The 25627-nt window shown below is 45.7% G+C and overlaps 1 protein-coding gene across 7 annotated transcripts in view; it reads right to left on the reverse strand.

Moving 5' to 3' along the window:
* ARHGAP25 (Rho GTPase activating protein 25) overlaps positions 1-24549 on the reverse strand; it is an 87703-nt gene extending 63154 nt beyond the window's left edge. The window contains exons 1-3 of one of the 7 annotated variants that reach the window (XM_070236278.1): positions 24080-24439; positions 11889-11971; positions 10369-10563 (exon numbers count right to left, since the gene is read on the reverse strand). Coding sequence is in view for 4 of the 7 variants with exons in the window: in XM_005599921.4 (XP_005599978.3) it covers positions 23802-23882; positions 24080-24140 (142 nt within the window). In the remaining 3 variants the exon portion in view is untranslated. Of the gene's footprint in view, positions 1-10368; positions 10564-11888; positions 11972-23801; positions 23883-24079 lie in introns of all 7 variants that reach the window. The other 6 variants (XM_070236280.1, XM_070236282.1, XM_005599921.4 and 3 more) reach the window with 6 other exon arrangements.
* Between the last annotated feature and the right edge of the window lie 1078 nt (positions 24550-25627).

Here is a 25627-nt window from a genome sequence, read left to right on the forward strand (position 1 = left end):
TTTTGCTCTATGAAAGGCACTAAGGGAATCAAAAGCAAGCCACAGATTGGGAGAAAATATCGCAAATCACCGATCTGACAAAGGAATTATATCCCAAATATACAAAGAATGCTCAAAAACTTTGGAAAACAATTTAGCAGTTTCTTACAATGATAAACATACACTTACCATATGACCCAGTAGTCCCACTACTCAAAATTTACCCACGAGAAATGAGACATTATGTTCACACCAAAACCTGTAAGCACTTATTTATAGCAGGTTATTCATAATCTCCAAAAATTAGAATCAATCCCAATATCTTTCAACCAACAAATGGCTACATCCATGCAATGGACTACTACGCAGCAATCAAAAAGACAAAGCTATTGACACACACAGTAACATGGATGAATCTCAAATGCATTCTGCTGAGTAAGAAATCAGACTCCGAAGGCTGCATACTACATGATTGCATTTATATGACATTTTGGAAAAAGCAAAACTCTAAAGACAGAGAACAGATGAGTGGGTGCCCAAGGTAAGGGTTGACAAAGAAGGGTTGACAAAAAAGAGAAGGAGGAAATCCTTCATGGTGATGGAACTGTTCTATTTCTTGATCTTGGTGATTGTCCCATGACTCTATGCGTTTGATAAACTCATAACTGCAGACCAAAATGAACACATTTTACTAGACGTCAATGTCAAAAAATTTTTTCATCTGCTCACATTTGTTGTATGTTTGTTACACAGAACCATCTGACATTCTCACCTCTTCCTGACCTTCAAATTTTCCATAGATAATGTAATAAGAACGTGGGAAAGACAAACATATCAAGCTAAATCTCCCCAGATTGTAAGGGAGTGGGATCCCAGAGTTGACAGATGGGGCTCCTTCATTTAGCTTTTCCCTTTCATAGGGGCTAGGAAAGGCCCTGACATGCCTCCCCCAGCAACAAGCCCACACTCCCATGAAGAAAGTCTGACCATGGGCCTCACCCAGATTATTCATTTGAGTGTCCCAAACAAACACGGGAATGTAGCCAGGGGTGTTCCCTCCATAAACTCAATCTCCAAATTCCAGTGGTACTGAATTTTAGTATATGGAATAGCACAACGGCAGGCAAGTTGGTGGGATTAGAGACCCTGCAAAGGATTCTCTTGTGGAAAGTAGTAGAAAGACCACTGAGTAGTGTTCAGGAGACCTAATATCCAGTTCTGGTTCTCCTGGTAACTTGCTGTGTTCATATTTGGGCAGTTCACATAATTTCTCCATGTTTTCTCATTGTCTCAGTCAACAATTTTTTGGCTGCAAGAAACAGATTCTGAAATAAGCTGGTTTAATATAGACACATAAATGATAGCTAGCTAGCTACCTAGATAGATGATAGATTAGCAGTTCTCAACTGGGGACGGTTTTAAACCACAGGAGACACTTGGCAATGTCTAGAGATATTTTTGGTTGCCATAACTGGGAGGGCTGCTACTGACACCCAATGGATGGAGTCCAGGGATGCTGCTAAATACTCTACAATGCAAAGGACAGCCCCCACAACAAAGAATTGTCCAGCCGCAAATGGCAATAGTGCTGAGGTTGAAAACTTTGATTTAAATACAGACACACATACATATATATAAATAATGTGGTGTATGCATGTGTGTATAATTTTTTAAGGATAACATTATTTCAAAAACTCTAAGGAAATTTTGAAAAAAAAGATCATGGCTGGAGACGAGTAGAAATCAAGGTAGACTTTGAGAGTTTTAAGCTCTTAGAGTTCAAGGGCCTTCCCCTTGGCGCCCTATGATTTGCAGGGCTCAGTTCCAAACACCCATTCTCTGTGAACCTCAGACTGAGAGAAAACCAGACAGACATACTTCAAGTCAGCTGTTCACCCTGCTCGAGTCTGTCCAAGGGGGCAGGAAAACAAAGGCCAAGCCTGTGGCCACCCCTGGAGACTGGGTTGGAAGCCCTCTGAGACGGGGAGCTGAGAAAACAGTCCCAAAGAGGCATATCCCATTTATCTGTAAAATGATCATAATGCCACCTATCCTCTAGAAGCCAATCATTAAATGAATGACTGTGGGCCTCAGCTCACTGGAAGCAGAAACGGCAGGTCTCTCCTTGAAAGAGAATTTATAATCTTTTCTTTTTTTCCCTTTCTATCTTGAAGAACCGTTTGCAATTTTTATACTGCTACAGAACAAAGGGAACCATAACTTATGTTCCACAGTTTGCTTATCTGATTTCATGAACTTCAATAAGTTTTGCTTATTTGTGGCAGTCCCAAGTTTTACCCCCTCAGAGCTATTAGGATGTGGAGGGTAATTCTGCTACCTGCCCTTTATGAGATGAGGATCAAATGAGATAAAGTACAGTACATCCCTTCCCCAACACAGTAAGCGAGGTCCAAAACTCAGTCATCTACTACACATGGTCACGTTGTTTTGAAGCTAATGAAATGGCTGCCAGGAACCTGCTCAGCCGGCAGCTCCAGAGGTCTGGCTGTGCCAGCATATCCATCCCAGCCCAGGCTGAGTGTGCTGCCATCTGCTGGCCACAGTCAGCTTCAGTTTACACATCATCCAACAGGACGCAGCCCTGCGGGGGGCCAGGACTTGCAGTTCTGCAGCAAGAAGCAATTCTAGGAATTTGCCAGTTAGTTTCCAAGTCTTATTGGCCCAGGCCAAGAAGACGGGGCCAGGAAAACACTGTGGACTAGGGAACCCCTGTGACCTTTCCCACTCAGCCTCATCTTTTCCTCCACATCTCACGACACCCAGGAAATACCTTTGGGTGGGAGGCTCAGGACAGAGGACGGAGCCATTTGCCCATCACATTATATCTAATTATCCCCTGCTTCCTTATTGAGGGTTTTTCTGTACTTGGAAATAAAAAGCAATGGTTTTAACCTTTGTAAGATGACAGACCCCTTTGAGAATCTGCATATGCACACATAATCTTTCATACAATTTTAGGAAGGTTATGGGCTTAATGAAGCCAACCCGTGGACACAAAGGAAAGGACACTGAATACAGCCCTGATATAGGTGTTAGTTGGGTATTATATATATATAATCATAAGCCACTCTGAAGTCATTTGGAACAAAAAGGAAAAATGGCAGAGGTAAGCATGAGGGAAGGAAGAGGAAAGCTATGCTAACTGGAGGATAATAAGCCCCCTACTGTCCTCTAGAGTGTGCCAAACGCCCATAGGGTTCTTTAGCCCTATGGATTCATGCTGTGTATCCTCCACCTTTTCTCTTCCCCCTGAACAGATGTTTTACACATCTGAGTTTTTCCCAGCCCTTCCCATTCCCTCTGGTTGTGTCCAGAGTCCCTGGCAGACCAGCAATGAGGCTTGAGTTGGGAGCGAGAAGACTGGCTGGGTTTGGCCCAACTCATCTGAGCAACCATGAGTAACTCCTACTCCCTCTCTCTGAGCTCTGAATGAGGACAAGCATTCCCTAATCCCTTTGGGGATGTAATGAGACACTGCGTACAGGTGAAAATCATGGGAAGAAAAGTGGTGGACCATTTTTGGAACCTGCGATGTTATTCCAAAAACAAGTCCTTCTAGGATGCGCCACAGGCAATTCGTGCTTAGAGCAGGGGAAATAAGTGTCGTCTGGCCCTGTGCTTTGGTAACACTCACAGCAGCAGATCCCAACCTTTGCTGCATATCTGGTCACTTGGGAGCTTCTAAAAATCCAAACACGTGGACCACACCTCTGCCACTTAAATCAGTATCTCTGGAGTGGAATTAGACAGCAGAATTTGTTTTTTTAATTTTTATTGAGTTTATGATAGCTTACAACCTTGTGAAATTTCAGTTGTACATTATTGTCTGTCAGTCGTGTTGCAGGTGCACCCCTTCACCCTTTGTGCCCACCCCACACCCCTCCTTTCCCCTGGTAGCCGCTAATCTGTTCTTTTGTCCACATGTTTACCTTCCACATGTGACTGGAGCCATACAGAGTTCATCTTTCTCTATCTGGCTTATTTCACTTAACATAATTCCCTCAAGGCCCATCTATGTTCTTGTGAATGGGACGATTTTATTCTTTTTTATGGCTGAGTAGTATTCCATTGTGTATATATACCATATCTTCTTTATCCAATCATCAGTTGCTGGGCACTTAGGTTGGTTCCACGTCTTGGCTATTGCAAATAATGCTGCAATGAACATAGGGGTGCATAGGACTTTTGGAATTGCTGATTTCAAGCTCTTTGGATAGATACCCAGTAGTGGGATGGCTGGGTCATATGGTATTTTTATTTTTAATTTTTTGAGAAATCTCCATACTGTTTTCCACAGTGACTGCACCAGTTTGCATTCCCACTAGCAGTGTATGAGGGTTCCTTTTTCTCCACATCCTCTCCAACATTGGCTACTTTTTGTTTTGGTTATTTTTGCCATTCTACTGGGTGTAAGGTGCTATCTTAGTGTAGTTTTGATTTGCATTTCCCTGATGGTCAGTGATGATGAGCATCTTTTTCTATTGGCCTATTGGCCATCCGTATGTCTTCTTTGGAGAGATGTCTGTTTATGTAGGCAGCAGAATCTTTTTTTTTTTTTTCCTCTTTGTCTCCCCAAACCCGCCCTGTACACAGCTGTATATCTTAGTTGCAGCTCCTTCTAGTTGTGGGATGTGGTACACCGCCTCAAAGTGGCCTGACGAGTGGTGCCATGTCCACGCCCAGGATCTGAACCCTGGGCCTCCGCAGCCGAGCGCGCGAACTTAACCACTCGGCCACGGAGCCAGCCCCTTTTTTTTTTAAAGATTGGCACCTGAGCTAACAACTATTGCCAATCTTCCTTTTTCGTTTGTTTGTTTTTCTGCTTTATCTCCCCACACCCCACTGTACATAGTTGTATACCTTAGTTGTGGGTCCTTCTAGTTGTGGCATGTGGGACGCTGCCTCAACATGACCTGACGAGCAGTGTCATGTCTGCGCCCAGGATCCGAACCCTGGGCCACCACGGCGGAGCGTGTGAACTTAACCACTCGGCCATGGGGCCGGCCCCCAGTAGCAGAATTTTTTAAAACCTCTGCAGGCAATTCCAAACAGCAGCCAAGTTTGAGAATCAATGAGTTAGAGGAGAGGGGAGGGGCTCAGCTCAAGAGCCTGATGTCACTTTCACATGATTTCCCTGAGCCCTGGGGCGATCGCTCTGATCAAGGAAACTATCAACACACACGTGCAGGCACTGCAGGGCTTGCAGAGACTAAGTTACAAGACCATGAAAACTGGAGGTTAGACAATGGTTAGGAGGCTTACAGTGCAATCTGGGCCTGAAATGGAGCTAAGACAAGTGGGCGGATTTGGGATACAGGTAGGAGACAGAATTACTGGGACTGATGTGCGCTACTTGGGGGAGGAAAAGGTCCTGTGGTCAGAGTCTGGCTCAACAACGACTCAGTTCCTGGGATACAAGGTAGAAGAACATCAGGGTCAGCTATAATTTGTGGCCCCCAGTACAAAATGAAAATGGGGGACCCCTTATTCAAACAGTATTAAGAATTTCAAGATGGTTACAGCAGAGCATTAAACCAAGCGGAGTATCCTTCTGAGCTTGGGGCCCTGGGTGACTGTGTGTTGCACACCCGTGCAGCCAACCCTGAGAAGAGGGTCTTGGCCACCTGACAGAGCACGGAGGAGTGGACAATACAGGGGTGCATAGAGAGAGACAACTAGAAAGAAAGACCACTGGACTGATGAGTCTATCTCTTTGAAGGACCCACAGAAGTGCTACCCGGGGTTATTGTAAATTTTCATATCGATCAGTGAACTTCTGCAGAATATTTTAATGGCAGGAGTGTGTCCCTGAAGCCCGTAGTTTGCTCGGGTGTCAATGGCACCAGAAACTCCGGAGATGTTTTTGGTGGAGGAGTCTATGGAATGGGCTATTCTGGGTGGAGAAGATGAGAGAGCTGTGTGCAAACTTTGCAGTGGTGACACAAACCAATGTATTGATCAGAGTTCAATGCAGGATGTCGGAACTGCCTTGTAAGGATTTAAGGGCTTATACAATATTTGGAGGAGCTGAAGGAGCAGGTTCTCAGCCTCTAAAAGACCTCCGAGAGCAAAACAGACCTGATTCCCTCAGGGAATTACCACCTTTGGGGAAATTCCACAAGTAACATCCTTCTGCAGTGGCTGCTGCCACTGCCGCTCATGCCCAAGATGCTAGAGAATGGAGGCCGGAGCTCTGCTGCCTGGAAGCCTCGCATGCTCCTATCTTGCTCGCCAGCAGCAATGCCAGGAAGGAGCCACAGGAAGCTAGATGCTCGCACTTTCCTTCCACCTTCCAGATCTCATCAGAGCAAAGCTAATCAGCAGAATGTAATCTGTTTCTAGAATCTTAACTACAAGAGAATCCGAGAAATCTTGGTTTTATCTTTCAATCTCTCCAAAGAGAGGGAAGGCAGAATGAAGTTTCAGTGAAACAGTCCAGAGTAGCAATCGCAGTCTGTTTTGTCATCAGCCATTGCCCAACAGCCTAACCACATTCTGAACGTGTGGTGGATATGCTGGGTTTGGTGGCTGGTTGGTGGCTTGGTGAAAGTCAACTTGCGGGACTTTGAAGAGTGTCCCAAATTGCAAAACCATGTGGAGGCTCCTCTCTTGCCCACCTCACATTCTCCACTTTCCCCTCCTCCTTCTTTCCGCCCCCTCCATATGCTAGGTGCTCTCTCCTACTCTCCGTCTTTCTTCCTTTCCTCCTCTCCCTTGCTCGTCCTCGCCCCTCATCTCAGCTGTCCACCTAGACTCACTGACCATATGACAAAACTGGTGAATAGCTTCAGCATCTGTATTTCCTGAGTAAAGCTGCTTTGTGCCTGAGTTAGGAGCTCCCTGGATGCTCAAGATGAGAACAGAGGTGGCGGGGAAGCAGGACTGGTGAACATGGCTCCCCCACACCCCTGAGTCTGAGGTAGAGGAATTCTTCGGCCACATTTTAGTCTCAGTCATCAAGAAGACTGTGATTATCGGAGCGGCCTGGATCCCTTCTGACACTTTTCAACAGTCTAAGCCCGTGACTCAGGCCCTGACCTCTCTCAAGAACAGCTGAATACTCAGTCACCCACGCGCTGTTCCAAATTAGCTTCGGAAACTGAAAGCCCTGCTTCCTTCTCCACAAGAAAGTCAGACTTGCCTCTCTGGACCAAACCATTGCTCAACACTAATAAGGACAGCAAAAGGAGGCATTGGTCTTATTTCAACTTACTTCATGTCACTGGGATAGAGGAAAGTTAGCAGGCTATAGGTCAGTCCCCAGCTATTCCACAAAAATCTCCTTGATCACCTACTGTGTGCCAGGCACTGTTCTTGGCAGCAATGATCTAAAAGTGAAGGAAACCGACCAACCCTGCCTTCAAGGAGCTTACAGTCTAGTGGAGGTTGGAGACCACAGACCCACAAACAAATGAATATCACTTCAGGTATGAAAAGCATTGCAGAGAAAATAAAATAAGATAATGGGATAAAGAGAAACTGGAGTATTGGAGGCTATCTTAGATACTGTGGTCAGGAAAGAGATAATATTGGAGAGATAATATTGGAACTGAAACTGAATGAAGTGGAGGAAAGGCCATGGTAAGAGCGGGAGAAGGGCATTTCAGAGAGAAGAGCAGACCAGCCTTGAGCTGGCCTTTTGCACCAAGTGTTTAAGGACCTTGAAGGTGCATGTGGCTGAAGGGCAGTGTGAGAGGAGCAGAGGAGTGGCAGATGGCTTGGGAGAGAGGGGAAGGGATCAGGTCCCATAGACAGGATCATTAGTTAGAATTTCATTCTATGTGTACTGAAGGTGTTTTGTTTTGTTTTGTTTATTTATTTATTTTTTTTAGGAAGATTAGCCCTGAGCTAACATCTGCTACCAATCCTCCTCTTTTTGCTGAGGAAGACTGGCCCTGAGCTAACATCCGTGCCCATCTTCCTCTACTTTATATGTGGGACGCCTGCCACAGCGTGGTGTGCCAAGTGGTGCCATGTCCGCACCCGGGATCCGAACCAGTGAACCCTGGGCTACCAAAGCGGAACGTGCGCACTTAACTGCTGGGCCACCGGGCCGGCACCTACTGAAGGTTTTAAAGAAAACATGACACAACTCAATTTCTACTTTTTAAAGCTAGCGAATCTGGCCATGGTGCAAAGAATCTGTGGTTCAGGACAAGAGCGGAGGCAGGAAGACTAGTTAGCAACAACTGCAGTAGACCAGGCAAGAAATGATGGTATTTAGAGTATCAGAGATAATGGAAATAATCAGATTGGAGACAGGAATCAGTAAAGAATCCAGAAGTTCTCTCTGGTGGATTAGATGCAGGGCGGGAGAGAAAAAGATGAATGGGAGATGACTGTAGGTTTTTAGCCTGAGCAACTTGGTGAATGGTAGAGCTTTTATGGAGGTCAGGGAAACTGGGTGGGAGGGTGGAAAGAGAGGCCATTCCAAATTCCATGTTGGACATGCTGAGAGAGAGCTCCTGGGACATCCCAGTGGAGATGTTGAGCAGAGCCCAGCAGAGAGGTTGGGGCTGATGTGTAACAGAGCAGATGGGATTTAAAGCCACGGGAAGGGATGAGATGAGCCAGTGAGTGAGGATGGATGAAGAAAAGAAGACCAGGGAACTGAGCCCTGGGACAAGTGCTGGTGTCATAGACATGCAAGCTGTGCAGTCACATCGGGCTCCACGCTTCGATGGCCCCTGCACTTGGTTTAATGCTCTGCTCTCACCGTCTTGAAATTCTTAACAGTTTGGATCAAGGGGCTCCATATTCTCATTTTGCACCAGACCCTGCAGATGATGTAGCCAGTTTTGCCTGGAACGGTTCAAAGTTAACAGGTCTGGTGAAGCAGGAGGCTCCAGCAGAGAAGACTCAGGGAGATTGGCTCAAGAGGAAGGGGAAGCCAGGGAATGTGGTATCAAGGAAGCCTTGAAATTATTTCAAGGAGAAAACAGCTGACTGTGTCAAACAGTGCAGAGTAGTGGAGCGAGAAGAGGACAGAGGATTCTGCCTTGGCTTGCCGGGGTACAGATGACTCACGACTTTGGAGAGGACCTTCTTGGTGGAGTGGCGCACACCAGGGCTTAATTAAGTCGACTGCAGAAAGAGAAGTGACCAGCTCTACCACTGCCATTTGAGAACCTGTAGCGAGAATACAAGTGGAAGCCCCCATCCTGCAGTCTACACCCCTTCTCTTCCCACCCCCAGCTCCACTTCACAGTGAGGGGCCTCACACGTGCATGTGGACACATCAGCCCAGACATCCGGGCTCTGTTCTGGGGCTCCCTGCAATCAATCATCCTCAAGACAGCCACTGGGGGGACCCAGGAAAACATTTGTGTGGGCCCTGGAAACAGCTCTGGCCATCTGTGTGGCCAATTTCACAGTCCCAAGTGGTCTAGACGGCAAGCAGGGCACAGGCTGTGGGTGGGCATGTTCCCTTGGCGAGCCGCCTTGCCCTGTGAAGAGGAATACAGCCTCAGCCAGGACCCTCGAAGATCCAGGCCTCTTGATGGGGCCTTTGTTGCCTGGGACCAAGAAGGTGAAGATGCGGGTAGACGGAAGCACTTGGCGGTAGGAGAATGAGGTGGTGCTCACTGGGTGGCACATATTTCCTCAATGAAACAGAAAAGTGAGAGTGATGGTGGAAGGAGGTGCTAAGGTCTTGTGGAGAGAAAAAAAAGTTTTGGGGAAAAGGAAAGTAAGTTTACTAGGTAGGCATAGTAGGATTATCAGGCTCTGTGGAACATCCCCCTAACATGATTGATTACAAATTTTAAGAAAATCCATGCGGCTCAGTGGTCTGATTTCCCCCAGCAGTGTTCAACGGCCCAGGTACAGGCACCAAAACCGGGGATCATTGGGTTTAAACAGGGTCAGGGGTTTCTCCAGTGGTTATGACCATGCGAGAGGAGGGCAGAGGACTTCAGGGGGTTAGTTCAGCAGTTCTGCACTACCAGAATGAGGACTCGACGGTAGAGGGGTGTGGTGGATGATTGATCATGAAAAAGCCATAGAACCAATGGAATGATCGCTCACTGGGGTGAGAGGATTGCCTGGGTGGGGGAGCTGGGCATATAGGAGGTGGTGGTCACAGCGGGGGAAGCCTGGAAGTGAGATTTTAGAGATGGTACAATTATAGGGGATGACATGGTTTACTTATGACTATGAGCAGACCAACTGGTTGGAGGAAGTGTTATGGGAAATGAGGCCATCAAAGGAGAGATGCTACCAATAATAAAAACAAGGTCATTGTCAGGCACTGCGCTAAGTAGCTTGTACACCCATTATTTGATTCTTATAATAGCTCTATAAAGTGGGCAGGACTACTGCCCCCATTCTTCAGACGAGAAGACCCAGGCACAGAGAGATTCAACCTACTTGCCCGAAGTCAAAGAGGTGGTAAAAGGCTGAGTTGGAAATCGAATCCAGGCTTGTCTGACTTCAAGGATTGTATTCTTAAAGACCCTGCCACGACACTCAGGTCTGGCTTCTTAGTTGAGTAGAGTTGGTTTGTGTTTTTTAATTTTTTTTTCTTTCAAGAAAACACTTTTTGTCTGGAACATCACTTTTTATCTGTAAAGACACAAAGGTGAGTAAATCATCAATCGCTTTCATTATAATGCTGGGCATTTCAGGCCACAGAAGGATGCGATATGGGCCTAACTTTGTGCTGACCAGAGACTGGTTTAATCTAGGGCTTTCTGGAGAGAAACAAAACAGAGCAAGTTTATCGGCAGAAATGCAACTACGTCCATTGTCTGCGGGCGCCCTCTACTGGCCATTAGTCAGAACAGCAGTCTGGGACAGGAAATGCTTGGTGCTTTTTGGAAGGAGAGTGTAGACTTGAATTAACGAGTAAAAACTTGCCCCTTGTAGATATTTAGTGACTATGGGTAAAGTAGGGCAAGGAAACTTTAGTTACAGAACAAACCCTGTGTCAGCTTTTTAAATGTCACAATCGCAGTCACGTCACTTATGTGTTCCTGATTCTCTTTAGTGGGAGAGCCCTGCCTCTCTCTGGGTGTCTCTCCAACGATTGTGAGCTACTTGAGGTCAAGCTCTTAAGCTTTTTAATCTTCTCACATCCTGAGCCTAGTATAGTGCCCAGCACATAGTAGGTGTCCAATAAATATGCGTCAGCCAGAATAGAAGCAAAATGAGCAAAGTGGTACAATTTCACAGAAAGAGGGATGAACTGTACTTGGGCAATTCAGGAAGACTCCAGGAGATGGGGGGGGGGGGGGTGGCCGTGGTGATGGGGAGGAAGGAGGAGAGTTGCAAAAATTTCCAGAATGTAGAATGGCAAGCCTGGGGGGCAGATATAGAGCCCATGGGATTTTCGTGTGATTCTGGAAGGAAATACCCTGCCATATGACTGACCGGTCTGACCCTTCCAGAGAATGTATGAGCAAAAATAAAAAATTTCATAGAAACCGATGGAGGAAGCTAGCATGGCAGACTCAGTTAGGCTGAAGGAAGAATCTGGAAGATTCTAAAGATGGGTCCTAAAAAAGAACAACAATTCAAGGTTTAAAGAAGTTTTTCCATAATTTCATTTTTACCTTAAACTATGTGATCTCACCAGAAATTCAATTCATTAGCTATACAGAGCACCTATCACAATGATGGCATTATTTTCTCAAAATACCTGGTTTTCTCAGACACAGAGCGCTGGCACTAGGGTGACTGTCTTGGTTTTCATCCTGGGAGTCTCAAATCTCAGGAGCCCCCTGAGTCTCGGGCAATTTAGGACGGCTGGTCACCCTAGCTGAGCAGGAGAACTTGGAATGGCTCAGAGGAATATTAGTCCCAAACGAAGAAAAAGCAGGTGGACCTCAAAACAGAGCACAAACGACCTTGACTAAGAATGGATTAGAGGTGACAGCTATACTCTGTACCTGTTGTCATCATGACTGTAGTTGTGGGTATGGCGAGATTCCTCACGACCAGCAAAATGGGTTTCTGAGTCATAAGTGACTAGCTGTGGAGGAAGAATGCACTTATAAGAACCCTTGGGTAGCTGTTGCTAAGGAAGATGGCAGTCTCATTTCAAAGGTCCTGCTGTTCCTTATAGTTCTATCTGAAACTAACGATCTGAAAATGAACAGTAGGCCACATGCAGGATTCTTACAGTCAACCAGAAAGCTAGTCCACCACTGTTGTAACCCACATGTGAGTGATCACAGACGTTAAACGTTGACCCCAAATAAACAACTTTCACCCTCACTTCAGTGGCCAGAGACACATGTGACAGTGGGAGACGTCAGCAGTTCTGGAGGAAGGGGCTTCTCAGTACTGGGGAAGGGTCTTCCAGGTGGCACGCAACCCACGGCCCCTCTTTTCCCACCCCAGGTAAGCGAGGTTTGAGGAACTGCTCCCATCCCAGGAGCACGGAGACAGCGACGCCTCCACCGCAGGCGCTCTGCGGGACGCCTCCCACGAGCTCCTCATCCTTATCGGAAAGTCACAACGCAGGCACTTTACTGATTTAGGAAAGAAATGACGACAAAGAAACAAGACAGAAAGAGAAGAGTGAGAAGAAAGAAAAAGGAAAAAAGAAAACAAGCATAGCTGGGTGAACATAACCGATAAAGCTCGTGTGCATTAAGGAAGGACTGCGCATTCGAGGACTGGAGGAAAAAGGAGTACGAAACACGACGTGACCAGCCAACTCCAGACCAGCATGGCTGTTGTGGGCCAGGGCCCGACACTGGGCAGGAAAGCGGATCAGAAGATATTGTAAAGACCATTTGTCTAAAGAAAAGAAAGAAGAACTAAATTGGACCAAAACAAACAAAACCCTAGCCTGCTGGCTGTGGCTTCCACCAGTGACTTGGTTAGAAGGAGCCGACATCATGTCTACATTGTTGTGATGCTCATGGTGACGATGATGATAACGACTGATATTTATGAAGCACATACCAATGCCCGCTATTATGCTAAGGGTTTTACCAAGATCACCTCCTTTAATGCTCACAGTAACCATAGGGGTTAGCATGATGATTATGCCGAGATAAAGAAACTGAGCACCACGGTCACACGGCTAGCAGCTAGGGATAGTGGGATTCAAATTCAGGCACTCTGACTCCAAAGCTAGCTTCCTAACTCCCCTGCTATATATAGCTGGCCCATTTCATTGTAGCTAGTTCAGACTTTGGTCAGAAAATTCTTTTTGCAAGCTTGATTAAATTATTTTAAAATATTAAAAAATCGTCTACATCAGCGTCAGAAACTTCATACCGCGGAACTTCCTCTTTCATCTGGAAACTCCCAAACCAACAAGGAAGCCTACGAATGGTCCAGAGGCCGGGGTCCCATCAGTAGAGTAGCACCAGCTCCATCTGGAACTAAGATCTGTGTGTGGACATTTCGGGGAGGGTCACACAGTAAGAAAGGGAGGAAGTGAAGCAGCTGTCACCTGAGCCAGCCACAGTCCTGGTGACAGACGCCTCATGGCTTGTGGAGAATGTGCGGTGGCACCAAGTGGAAAAACACTTTTCTTAGAAAGATGGAGGTGTGGGTGAAAGAGCGCTGGCAGCGTGAGAAGCACAGTATCGACAATGCTCCTGGCACAGGACCAGTCCTACAGAGATGAGCAAATAAATATGACCTGAAGAATGAATGAACAAATGAACGAACAAATGACCGGCCTCAATGTGCTAATGATACCATCATCTTATGCAACTCCAAAGAAAGAATATGAGTGGTTGTGGAATCGTGTTTTCATTTATGAACAAAAAGAACTGATTCTCAGCACTGACAATTTTGAACACCATTCTTGGAAAAATTGTAATGCCCGATTGCTACTAGTAAATGAACTGTACCCACAGGATCTCCTAGGAGTTGTGTACTGATAGATTGCTTATGCTTACACTCTCTTCTTAAAGGAAAAGACTTAACGGTGTTTTCATATTCAAATAAAAAACTCATTTGCCATGAACATACAAATTCATATCAAAGACAGGAAAATATAAGTATGCTAATCGAATGGTTGAAAGTTGCTGTGAGTGAGCTTCAAAATTTAGCTCTGAGTTTCCTGGCAGCCAAGATAAAAGGAGAAACACAATGAGTTGCACAACTGTCTTACCCGAAAGGAGGAAACACTTGGGTCCCTCAAAGAAGACAAAGGGTTTCTGAGCACTGAATTCTCAACTAATTTCCTCATAGAGTTATACATAGGAGTTGCTAGCATTGTCCACTCCTTGTTCACAGCTTTTTATCAGTCATTCAACAACGTTTATTGAGCAAGTAATGTATAAACAGTACCTTACTAGGTACTGTGTAACAATGGGCTTACATCAAACATACAACGAAGAGCAACAATACAATGAGACACATGTTTAGGATATTTAGACTCAAGGTACTCTGCGTGGAGCGCTTCACCCGGGAGAGGTCAGCGAGGTTTCACAGAGAAGGTCACGTTCTTTGTTTTGTTTCGGTTTTTGTTGAGATATAATTGACATATAAGATTGTATTCGTTTTAGCTGTACAACACAATTATTTGATATATGTTACATTGCGAAATGATCACCACAATAAATTTAGTTCACATCTGTCACTGCACAGAGTTACAATTTTTTTTGTCCCATGGTGGGAACTTTTAAGATCTGCTCTTTTAGCAACTTTCAAATATACAATACTACACTCACCATGCCATACATTCCGTCCCCAGGACTTGTCTATCTTATAACTGGAAGTTTGTACATTTTGGCCGCCTTGTTCTCATTTTTACAACACAAACAGGAGCAGATTTCATGAAATGATTACTTGCAGCAAAGATAAAAACCAAGGGTGTGCCATTAAAGCACAGGTCCGTGAGCCCACTGTGTGAGGGTGTACGTCCAGTGCATGCAGTCCGAGCACAGCCTTTAGCTCATTCCGAGGTTGGCAATGAGATTATCTATAAAGAAAGGAAACAGGTGTTTGCCGAGCCCCTAACGTGTTCTGCGCATGATGTAGCTTCCTCCTCTCAACAGACGCGTAATTAATCCTATTCGTTGAGCAACTTGCCCTGGGATTCTCTGCTAGTTAGCAGAAGGGTGCCAAGTCCATGCACGCTTTTCTGTTTTCTTGACTAAACACCCTCCTGCTCTCCTAACTCTATCAAGAAGGGTCAATGGGCAAGTCACAAGTCACCCCTTAGACAGTCCTCTGTCGATGCCACTTTTTACAGGCAGTTTGAGTTCATTCTCTCCAGGGAGAGCCTAGAGTACTGTGGTTGCCTGTTACTGATTAAGGATAAATATCTTTCTTTGAGTACCCAGCGATCCGTTGGTAGGGTTGACTCAGAGCACGCAAGTTCAGGAGCGTTCACTGAGCTCACCACAAAGGACATCCACAGTCTCTAGAGCTACAAGCCTCTCTGTCTAAATGGCTGGGAAAGGATTACTACATTTTCCTTCCAGCAATTTGCAGACTGAGGGACTCCCAGAGGACAAGATGTCTTCACTGTGACTTACGTAGCGGTAGGAACTGGGGGGTGAAGAGGGGGCCCTGAGTAGAGAGGCTTCAAGGCAAATGAAAAAGAGCAGGAACTGGGAAAGGTAAGCTGTGGCTGAGGGCTGCAGTGAGAGTGTGTGCGTGCTTGGGGAAGGAAGTGGGTGTGGCAAGAGACAAGCGGGCAGGTGAGCAGGGCCAGATCACAGGCACTTTCGGTTTAATCCCTTCACAAGGAGAAGCCATATGAAATTATAAAGCTTCTTTCTCCTTCGAAGAAACAGAGACTATGTAGAGGAAAACCAGGGTGAGAAAGATGGCAAGTCTGCGACTCCCTGAAGAACATGTCCGTCCACACCTTAAAGAAAAAGAATGGCAGTGATGGGTGGCCGGGAGACCAGAATTCCTACTCCTGGGCGCCCTCCTATGGCTCCCAAGGCTGTTCTCATCAGAGGACTTGTCTCGCGTCTCGTCATTGTTTCCCTGACTGTCCCACTACCCCATAAGCCCTGCAGGCGCAAAGAGCACGACTGTCTTTATATTTGGCTGCTAGACCTATGGGTATAACGTTTTTTTGTAAAATGATTTTTGTTTTTTAAGAAAGCTTTCAAAGGAAAAAAAAAGCTCTCAAGGAGAAAAATGATGATGAGTGAAACATAAGACAAGAAATGCAAATTATTTTCTCTCTTTGTAACTTCCATATCTCAGTTCCTGTCTGGAAACTCTACAAAATGTACATACCGTCCCCTGGGTGGAATCTCTCCGCTTGGCCTGTGCCTCACCCCGGCTCTCACCCATGTTATCCCTGGCTCTCCACGGGTGCCCTGTGGTCGCAATGGCTGTGGCCACAGTTGGGGCTTCCCTTCAGCTCCTCACACACTCCCATCTCTTGTACCCGATTAGCCATAGAGCTGCCTTGTGAGCTGTCACGCACTTCTTATCTCTCAAGCTGTGCTGTGTGTGACAGCCCATCCTCACAACTTATCTTCTCAATAGGTCCCGGGATCATTCCAAAACTCCCATAATGGGCATTCCTTTGTTTTTGTTTTTGCTTTTTTTTTACAGTGTAAATAGATCATTTGTCTTTGCTTTCTTTAAAATACTATTACAACTGTACATATTAATACTAGCACAAGAATTGCAAGTTTTGGAGTTTAAAATGTATCCCAGGGAGACATGGTTGGGCCAGACGAGTAAGAGGAATAACTGAGGATGATTTCTCTGTTACTTTATACATCGTAAAGCATGTTCCCATCCGCTCCCAGCTCAGGGCTTTGCACACAGTGTGGAATTGTAGAAACAAATCCCAGGTGTTTTCTAATGCCATTTTATTTTCTGTTCAAACAACAGAATGTTCAGAGAAAGGGAAAACGTCTACACTTCATTTTTCCTTTTTGAAGCCTTTCTAAGTCAGCTCTTCTAATTTTGAGAGTTTAAGTGAAAATCCAAATTATAACACACTACGTTATATAGTCAATCTGCTTTAAATATTAGTTCCCATATTTTTGTTTTTACAAAAATCGTACTGTTCTGGGGCCGGCCTGGTGGCACAGCTGTTAAGTGCGCACGTTCCGCTTCTTGGCAGCCCAGGGTTCGTCGGTTCGGATCCTGGGTGCGGACATGGCACCACTTGGCACACCATATGTGGTAGGCATCCCACATATAAAGCAGAGGAAGATGGGCACGGATGTTAGCTCAGGGACAGGCTTCCTCAGCAAAAAGAGGAGGATTGGCAGCAGTTATCTCAGGGCTAATCTTCTTCAAAAAAAAAAAAATAGAACTGTTCTCTATGCGTATTTTACATTATCAGCTCATGACATATTTCAGGCAAATAAAAATGGTTTCAACTGAGATTTTGAATCCAACAGATATAGAGTTAAGCATTTAAAAAGTAATTTTAACTACCAGGAAATGTTAATGAATCAACTCACATTTGTTCCTGTTTCACTCAGTGACAAAACCTACAGCACACTCTACAGAGAGGAAAACTAACTCAAATTAATATATCTCTATCTAGAATTATTGTATTTTCAGAAGCTCCTGGCAATTAAAGCCTTATCATGAGGTACAATTCTGGTGTTTTTGTGGTTCATCATGACAACTGCGCAGGAGCAAAGTTTAACAATTTTCTGAATATTTTAAATATTAGCCTATTTTCTCACACCAGTTATTTAAAAAGAATGCTTTTCTTAAAATCTCCCAAGTATTAGTGTTATACAAATTTAAACCTTTAAAGAAAACCACCACAAGACTCAGTATGTGAACTTTCCCTATTAATTCTGAAACTTAGAACTAACTCTATTAGTTTGCTTAACTTTGGGATTTAAGAAAAAAAAAAAATCACATACTGCACTACACACATTCTAGACATTTTCGAAGATCAAAGTCTACTGCTGAGTGTAGTTGGCTCGGCGGGGAAGCCCTGTGGTCAACTCCGAGCGCCCCTCAGTTAGGAGCATCTTGGCCAAAAGGACCAGGGACCAGGCTCCCGGTGGGACGCCCCGACCCTCGCCGGCCACGTAGTCCCCAGCGTGGCCCCCGCCCTGAGTCCCAGCCTTGGCCGCCCCTCGCTCAGGCCTGCCACCCCCGCCACGGCGCTGCCGCGCCCTCCAGGAACCTGGCAGACACAGAAGGCCAATCCTCCAGGAGGAGCGAGTCCTCTAGAAAAACAGGCGGCAAGTTAACGGGAAGCGCGGTGGTACAATTCCTAGCACCATTGGGGCACGTGCCACCCAGCCACCCCATCTTTGTCCTTGGACAGGCCTCCCTGAATCCCCAAGCTCTGAGGGGAGCAACTCCTGACTCGATCGTCATTGCAGTCCCTCACCGATGGCACCCTGAGAGTTGCATCGGGCGGGCTTTCCTTACTCAAAGGACCGCGAGCCAGCTCTGGAGACAGGCAGAGAAGGCATCGAGTTCTCCCGTCAGACGCTGTGCAGATGCGTTATAAACTGTGAAGTGTGGGTGGGAGAGATGGCGGCACTACCGCAATTGGAAGGTATTTATGGCTGTGTATCCCACACCAGGGCCACAGGGCATTGCACCCTTGACCCATTTTTAGAGACACAAGTGCCCACAGCCACTGAGCTGGCCTCTGCCAATCCCAGTGAACTTGGGCTCCTAATCTAACACAAAGTCCAGAATCCAGGGCAACATTGTCCAGCGCCTGCAGGGGACACTTTGTGTGTGAGGGAGTAGAAATCAAGATTGTGACATCCCTTCACCACTTAGGTTGGTCCTAACTCTGCTGCTGTGTACAAGGGCCGGACATGACATCAGTCCCTGTTTCCCAAGTGGCCGGGAGGCCCTGGGCCTGGGCAGCAGGTGGTACGCATCTTGTGGAAAGAATTTAATTTAAGCCCACAGGTAAGTCGACAACAACATGGGGACAGACATTTTACTCGAACAAGGAATAAAGATAGGCATGGGCCGTGGAGGGGCATCCCTGCGTCAGTGTTCCCTGTGGAGAAAGTCACGTTCTTCTCCTTGACTCTGCCTGCACACGTGGGGACCTTTCCCCATCGGGAACCTGGAGCTGCTCAGGGACGGCAAAGGCTTCAGCCACAGCAAATAAACTAAATTTGGTCCAGAACGCAGGCTGGTCCGGATTAGCACCTTGTAAGTATGGCAATGAATTGTAAAGAAAGTGTTCACCAAAGCTGAACACTGGACCAAGACGAGTTCACCATGGCCTGCATGGTCTCAGGATTCCTGACCTGGGGAGCCAGCGTTTCAGTGTTCAGAGAAGGTGACGAATATGCTCCAGCAGGCTGGCCTGCTCACTCTGGGGCCATGGAGCTGTTCCCAGAAAGCCCTGTATCCTGGGACTAGAGGTCCAGAAAGTCCACAGAGGACCAGGTGTGGGTCCTGGCTTGTTCGAATCTCTGTGGTCAGGGTTTTGCAGCTGGCTGCTGATCGCCAAAGAGGGTGTGTCTGTAAGACCTTGGGCCAGTAGGCCTGGCCAAGAACTTGGAGTCCAGAATTCGGAATCTGGAATTTGTTTTAGCTTTCGGTGTTTTTAATAACACGGTTAATACTTGTTCATTATAGAAATTCTGGAAACTACTTTAAAACTAATAATATATATGTGTGTAAGTATGGCTCACCCATAAATCTCTCACCCATGGTTAACTCTTAGAGACGAATGATGCACATCCTTCCAGATTTTTGAGGGTTTATTACATGTTCATTTCTTTGTTCATTTTACAAACAATAATAAAATAAACTCTTGTGTACCTCCCACTGAGGTACCTGTGAAGCATCCCAACTGCTTTCCCCTTCTTTTCCCCTCCAGAGGTACCAACCCCCTTGAATATTATATTAGTCCATGCCTTGCTTTTCTTTATAGTTTTGCCATATACATATATAATTTTTAATCTTAGTATAAATGAATCCTATTCTGCTTTCCTGTGAGCTCCTTTTTGGCCCAATGTTAAGCTTTTGCTACTCAATCTCATTTAAATGTATAACTATAATTAAGTAGTTTTCCTCTTGTGTAGCATTCCATTTTATAAAGATACTACAGTTTATTTTCTTACTCTGTAATTGATGAGCAATTGGGTTGTTTCCTGTTGTCATCAACAATACTCCTATGAAACGTCTGTACCTCTATTCTGGTTCCCAGGCACGAGAATGTGTCTAGGCAGTCTCTGAAGTGAAATGGCTGCCTCGCAAGGTTTGTGCATTGTCGACTTCACTAAGTGATGCCAAATTGTTTTCCAAAATTGTTGTATCCTCAGCGTTACGAGAGTTCCTGTTGCTCCACGTCATTGACAACACTTGGTATTATCAGACTTTTTCATTTTAAGGCCAGTTTGGTGGGTGAGAACAAGTATGTCATCGTGCTTTTAATTTGCAGTTGCTGATTATGGTGATTAAGCATATTTCCATATATTTATTGGCGGTAGTATTCTTATTCTATAAAATGCCTATTCGTGTTGTTTGTTCATTTTTTTAATCATTTTTTATTGATTTACAGGACTTTTTTAGTATATTTAATTCTATCTGTGTCTGTGTATCTATGTATTTATCTACCTAAAACTATACTTTCAAGTCTGACTTCTTTTAACAAGAATAATGACCTACAGTGCGTAAGGCCTTATGGCTTTATAAATTGATCTAGTTGTGAAGATCCTAAGTAAGAAATGCTTTTATTCCCTTTAGTCTAATTTCCTAAAGGAAAAAACGAGACCCCACTTCAGACAAATAGTGATTTATCAAATGGAAAAAACTCAAGTGGGAAAAAAAACCCACTATTGATATTTTTCACTTTACTACTTGGGAGACTAGAATAATGCATTTTTGTTTCTAAATAAAAATTTTTTCAATATTAAATTTCAGAGGGAAAAAAAGTTGAAAACAGCCACCTTTCCATAGTTACTTTCGTCATGTGTCTCACAGTCACACGCTGTCTAGGGCCTGTTCTCCCCTGTTTTGGCTTGGGGGAAATGAGGAAAAGAGAAAGATGTGCCTGCGACTGGATACAATATGGGCGGTCCGGAAATCCACCCAGCAATCTTCCCACTAAATGCTCCCAACCACTGGGCAGACGGGGGGGCCTTCCCTGGATGATCAATACCCTCTCGATGGAGCCTCCAGGCAAGGAAGTGGATGTGCCAGGCCCCCGACAGTGTGCAAGAAGGGATGCTGCCTCCTAGAACCCGCCCTCCAGGGCTTACAATTCAGTGAGAAAGACAAATATGTGAAAGAGTAGAAGATTGGAGTAACAGTGCATGAAAACCACAGAAGGCTGTCACAGCTTTAATTGCTAGACTGAAATTGAAAATGATAAAGGATCAAAAAAGGAACTGTGTGGTCTTGGCTCCAACTTAAGTCAAGTCTGTTCGCTCTGCATCCCCTTTTCCTCCAACCCCTCTTCCCTACCAGGATCAATAGGTCAGATGCAGGGGGGCCTGCGTCCCGGTCTCCCACCACTGCCAGGCCCAGGTGGTGGTTTCCGGGTCAGCCCTGGCCTCCAGCAGGGCCCTCCTCAGCTCTCTGAGATGGATGTACAGTGGGGAGTCCCTTCCCCACTCTCAGGGACTTCCACTTTCAGTCCAGCCTGACTCAGCACACAAAAGATTTAGGGGAAACTGGAAGTGCAGCCCACCAGAAAAATGCTGGGGCCTCTTCCTGGGCCAGTGTCTTGCTATTTCCTGAAGCATGTGCTGCACTTGGTGCACTCCCTGTGCTTCTGCCCCTCCCCCTTAAACTATAGCTTAATAAGAGCCTCTTGGAAATTGACCTGGACAGTGAATTTGCGGTAATACTTGGGTTCCAGTCCAAGTGGCCTTAAAATCACACCCTTTTGCTGCTCATTTACTCCAGTGGTTTCCAACTAGGGAAGATGTCTCTCCCCAAGCATCTTATAATGTCTGGAGACATTTTTGGTTGTCACAACTGGTGGCAGGGTAGTTGCTGCCATCATCTAGCAGGTAGAGGCCAAGGATACTGCTAACATCCTGTAATGCCCAGGATAGCCCCCATCACAAAGAATTAGCCAGCCCAAAATATCAATAGTGTCCACGCTGAGAAACCCTGATCTACTCCTTACTAGCTCAGGCTGGGAAAACCACAGGTCATTGGCTTGACTGACATGACTCCCAGTTCCACCGATCCTCCTAATAGAGGTAAGCATCTCTGATATATTGTTAAGCCAGTTCCTACAGACGCACCTGGACACAGGATGCTGGAGAGGGGACCTGAGATCCAGTGGTTGAGTCAGTGACTCTCTCCATCGACATGACATTCATGAAAGGTATTCTGGCTGCAGTCCCATCTCTCAGGGTGACAGACTTGTAAATAGCATGGATAACGACAAGGGCCCGTCTATATTTCATTAGGTAATTTTTTTTCAGTAAATAATACTAAATAACGTTATCTTCTTCTAGTCACTCATTCATTCAGTCAACAAATATTTATATTGTGCCCACTAAGACCAGGCACAGCGCTCCATGCTGGATGAATGGTAACTCTCAAGGCTACTGACTTAGATGCCAGCTGTACAGCAGGCCTTTTCATCAGGTGGGATAGAGGGCCGGGTGCTTGTTAAATTACAGATTCTTAGGCCTAATCCTCAGAGATTCTGACTCCATAAGTCAGGATGGTGCCCAGGAATCTGCATCTTTAACAATAACTGGAGGTAACTGATACCGGCTATCCATGGGACCGTGATTTAGGAAGCATTGGTAGAAATCATGTAATCCACCCAGCCCACTCCCAGGTCTGAGCATGTTCAGACATGAGTTCGAAGGTGGTAACTTCCTAGATCCCTGAAAAAAAATCACTTAACTGTTAATTGTCTCACGTTTCCCAGTTTTAAACAGAAGGAGAGTAAGACCTGTTCAAACACGGATAAGGGGAAGGTAGAATGACCTCACGTGAAGAGAAGCAGGACACTTTCAAAGGAATAGAACCATAGAAGTTTTACTTCTAAAAACAATTTTGATGACATATAATAGAATAACATTAGCCAAGGGCATTGGTATCAGCAGCAGTTAGGAGGAAAATCTCTTGCTTAGAGGCACACACACTCCCTGTTCTCTGGACCGACCTCAGCATGCAGTGATTTCTACCTTGATTAGGGACCTCCCTGGTCACCAAGATAAATGGCTCCTCTGATTACTCTCAATTTTCTTTCAAATCCTTTCTCAGACCTACATCGTTAACCGTCCATTATGTAACTTTGCAGTAGACCGCTTACTCTAGTAGCACATTAACCACTGTTGGAGGCCCAAGTCTAAACTTTGTTCTTAGCAAAACTTTTCCAAGCCGCTGGAAACACCTGAACACTTACCTCTGTCTAAGGTCAAGGAAACCACGCCGCTGAACGGGGATAAGAATAAAACACAGAGAATCCCTCTTGGCCCAATTGCTCCACACTAAAGTCCTGTGATCGATTCAATAGAAGAAACCCACATAAAGAAACTCATCACAAGTGCATGCCAGATTAAAATCAACGGATCACCATCATCATTAATGAAAGGCCAGGAGAGCTGAGAAAGCATGCCAGCGACCCTTAAGATAATTAATCTAAAATGTGTCTCTCTTTTTTAGCTCCTCTAGCAAAGAGTTCCCTTCCATTCTGTCGCTATAACTAAAATTGTCTTTATTCTACCTTCAAATGTCTCTATGTTCCTGTCTTGTCCTCACTGTTTATTTGTTGCTACAAGCAGCCCCATCTCAGCCCCCCAGGTCCACAGAGAGGGCCTGGAGACCCAGCAGACTCAGAACACAGGACACCTCGAGTTTACTCACAGAGGAAGCACTTCAAAAGACTCTACTCTCAGTGCTCCCATCAAAAACCACTCCAAATATGGATGAGGTTCCAAACAGGAGGCAAATTATCCTTCCAGGATAAATAGAGAAAAACTCACAGTTTTGTGTCTGATCTGTAGGCTTGGCCCATCCGAAGTACCCCAGGTCCCACACACTGAGGAGCTCCATGCCACCGCCACCTCCGAATGAAAGAGAACCCCCTGCCAGTGCTTGGGAACTTTGAGCCAACATATCCGTTTGAATGCAAATTTTTCCCCAAACCCAGATTTGTGAGAGACCCATTTTTAAGTAGCCTGTGCTCCCTGCAGACCCACATGCAAATAGTGGGAGCTCAAGTAGAAGAACCGCAAAGGTAACAAAAAGACATTGACGGTACCTATTTTTGCAGCCTCCATTTTCAGGTTGAAATCCCAGTTTCTTGGCAACTTCAGGGACATTTTGCCTCTGGTTCCGGCGAGTCCCTGCCCAAGCGGCGAGTCTGTCAGGATTCGCACCCTTCTTGCTTTTTCGATTCTTCCCTCCAGCTGGTGTGTGTGTGTTTTCCCCTTTATGTCGCTTCACAAGCAACTTTGGGTCTGAGGTCGACTGGCCAACGTGTCTCCTCCTTTCAGATGAGAGGTCCACCCATCTGTCACTTGGAGATGGCACCCAAACCCCTCCAAATTCCACCCACAGTCCCACGGGGCCCGGGACCTCGTGAAGCGTGCACCTCGCTTTTCTTGCTTTCAGTTTTACCAGAAATATCCCAGTTGACACTTCGCTGTGCGTCATGGGAAGCAGAGCTCCTGTTCGAAAGAATCTCAGGCCTCCCTGAGACGAGGTCGTGATAAACAACTGCGGCCTCTCGGCTTTTTTTTTTTTTTTTTTTTTTAACTGTCTGCTTCCTTGCATTTGAGGAAGTGGGTGGCTGTTCAGTGTAGATGATGCTTGATGAGCACTGTTTCTCAAGAAAACGGGTTTTGGAAATGCTTGTACAAGTAGAGTGAGTGCTTTTGTGATATAAGGCTAGCATTCTGATTAAAAGAAGAAGAAAATGCCAGGATTCCTGCCATTTGCCTCTAAGCCCCTCCCCCTCACCAAATGGATCAAGCACCTGAAAATGGCCAGTAAGATAACCAGTGTTCCCCCAAAGTCACCTTCCTTTAAATTCTTCCTGCTGTAAGGACCACATGGTAAGCTCTCCACCTGCTCAGGATAAAGGTTCCAAGGGAGCCCAGCCCGCTGTAGGGAGGGTTCTGATGGATTTAGCTAATAAGTTAGCTGTGGCTGGGTAGACCCCCTCACACGCTCTAGCGATTTTCTGGTATTGTGTACAGGGTGTGGGTTTTGGAATCAGACCAACATGAGTCCCAAACCCAGTTCTTCCATTTCCTAGCTCTGCAGTTTTTAACAAGCACCTGGATCTCTCTGGGCTTCCGTGTCCTTGTCAGTAAAATGGGGTTGATAATACCCATGACTGAACAAAGTTGTGAAGGTGGCTACTACAGACCTTGACACACAGTGGTTGCACCACAATAATTCAACCCTTATTCCATTTAGTCCAGTTCTGCAACAAGCTTTCATATGTTTAACTGGGTCAGCCTAACCTAGTTGTTAAGTATTTGGGCCTGGAAGCTGACTGCCTGTGTTGAAATCCTGGCTCTCCCACTTTCTTGCTGTGTGACTTTGGACAAGTTTCTTGACCACTCTGTGCTTCCATGTCCTCATCTGTAAATGGGGCAAATAATAAGCCCTACTTCATAAGGCTGCCATGAGGATTTATTAAATAGTAGGTACAAAGTGCTCACCACAGTCGCTGCCTGCCAGCATGCAAGCTACACATCCTTGGTCCGTTCATTCTTCAGCTCTCCTGGCCTACTCTGTCACACTTTCTTCTTCGCCTCCCACATGCTCACTGTCTGTTGATGACCTGGCTTCCTGTTTC

This window comes from Equus caballus, chromosome 15, assembly GCF_041296265.1.
Source record: "Equus caballus isolate H_3958 breed thoroughbred chromosome 15, TB-T2T, whole genome shotgun sequence".
In the NCBI taxonomy this organism is placed as follows: domain Eukaryota; kingdom Metazoa; phylum Chordata; class Mammalia; order Perissodactyla; family Equidae; genus Equus; species Equus caballus.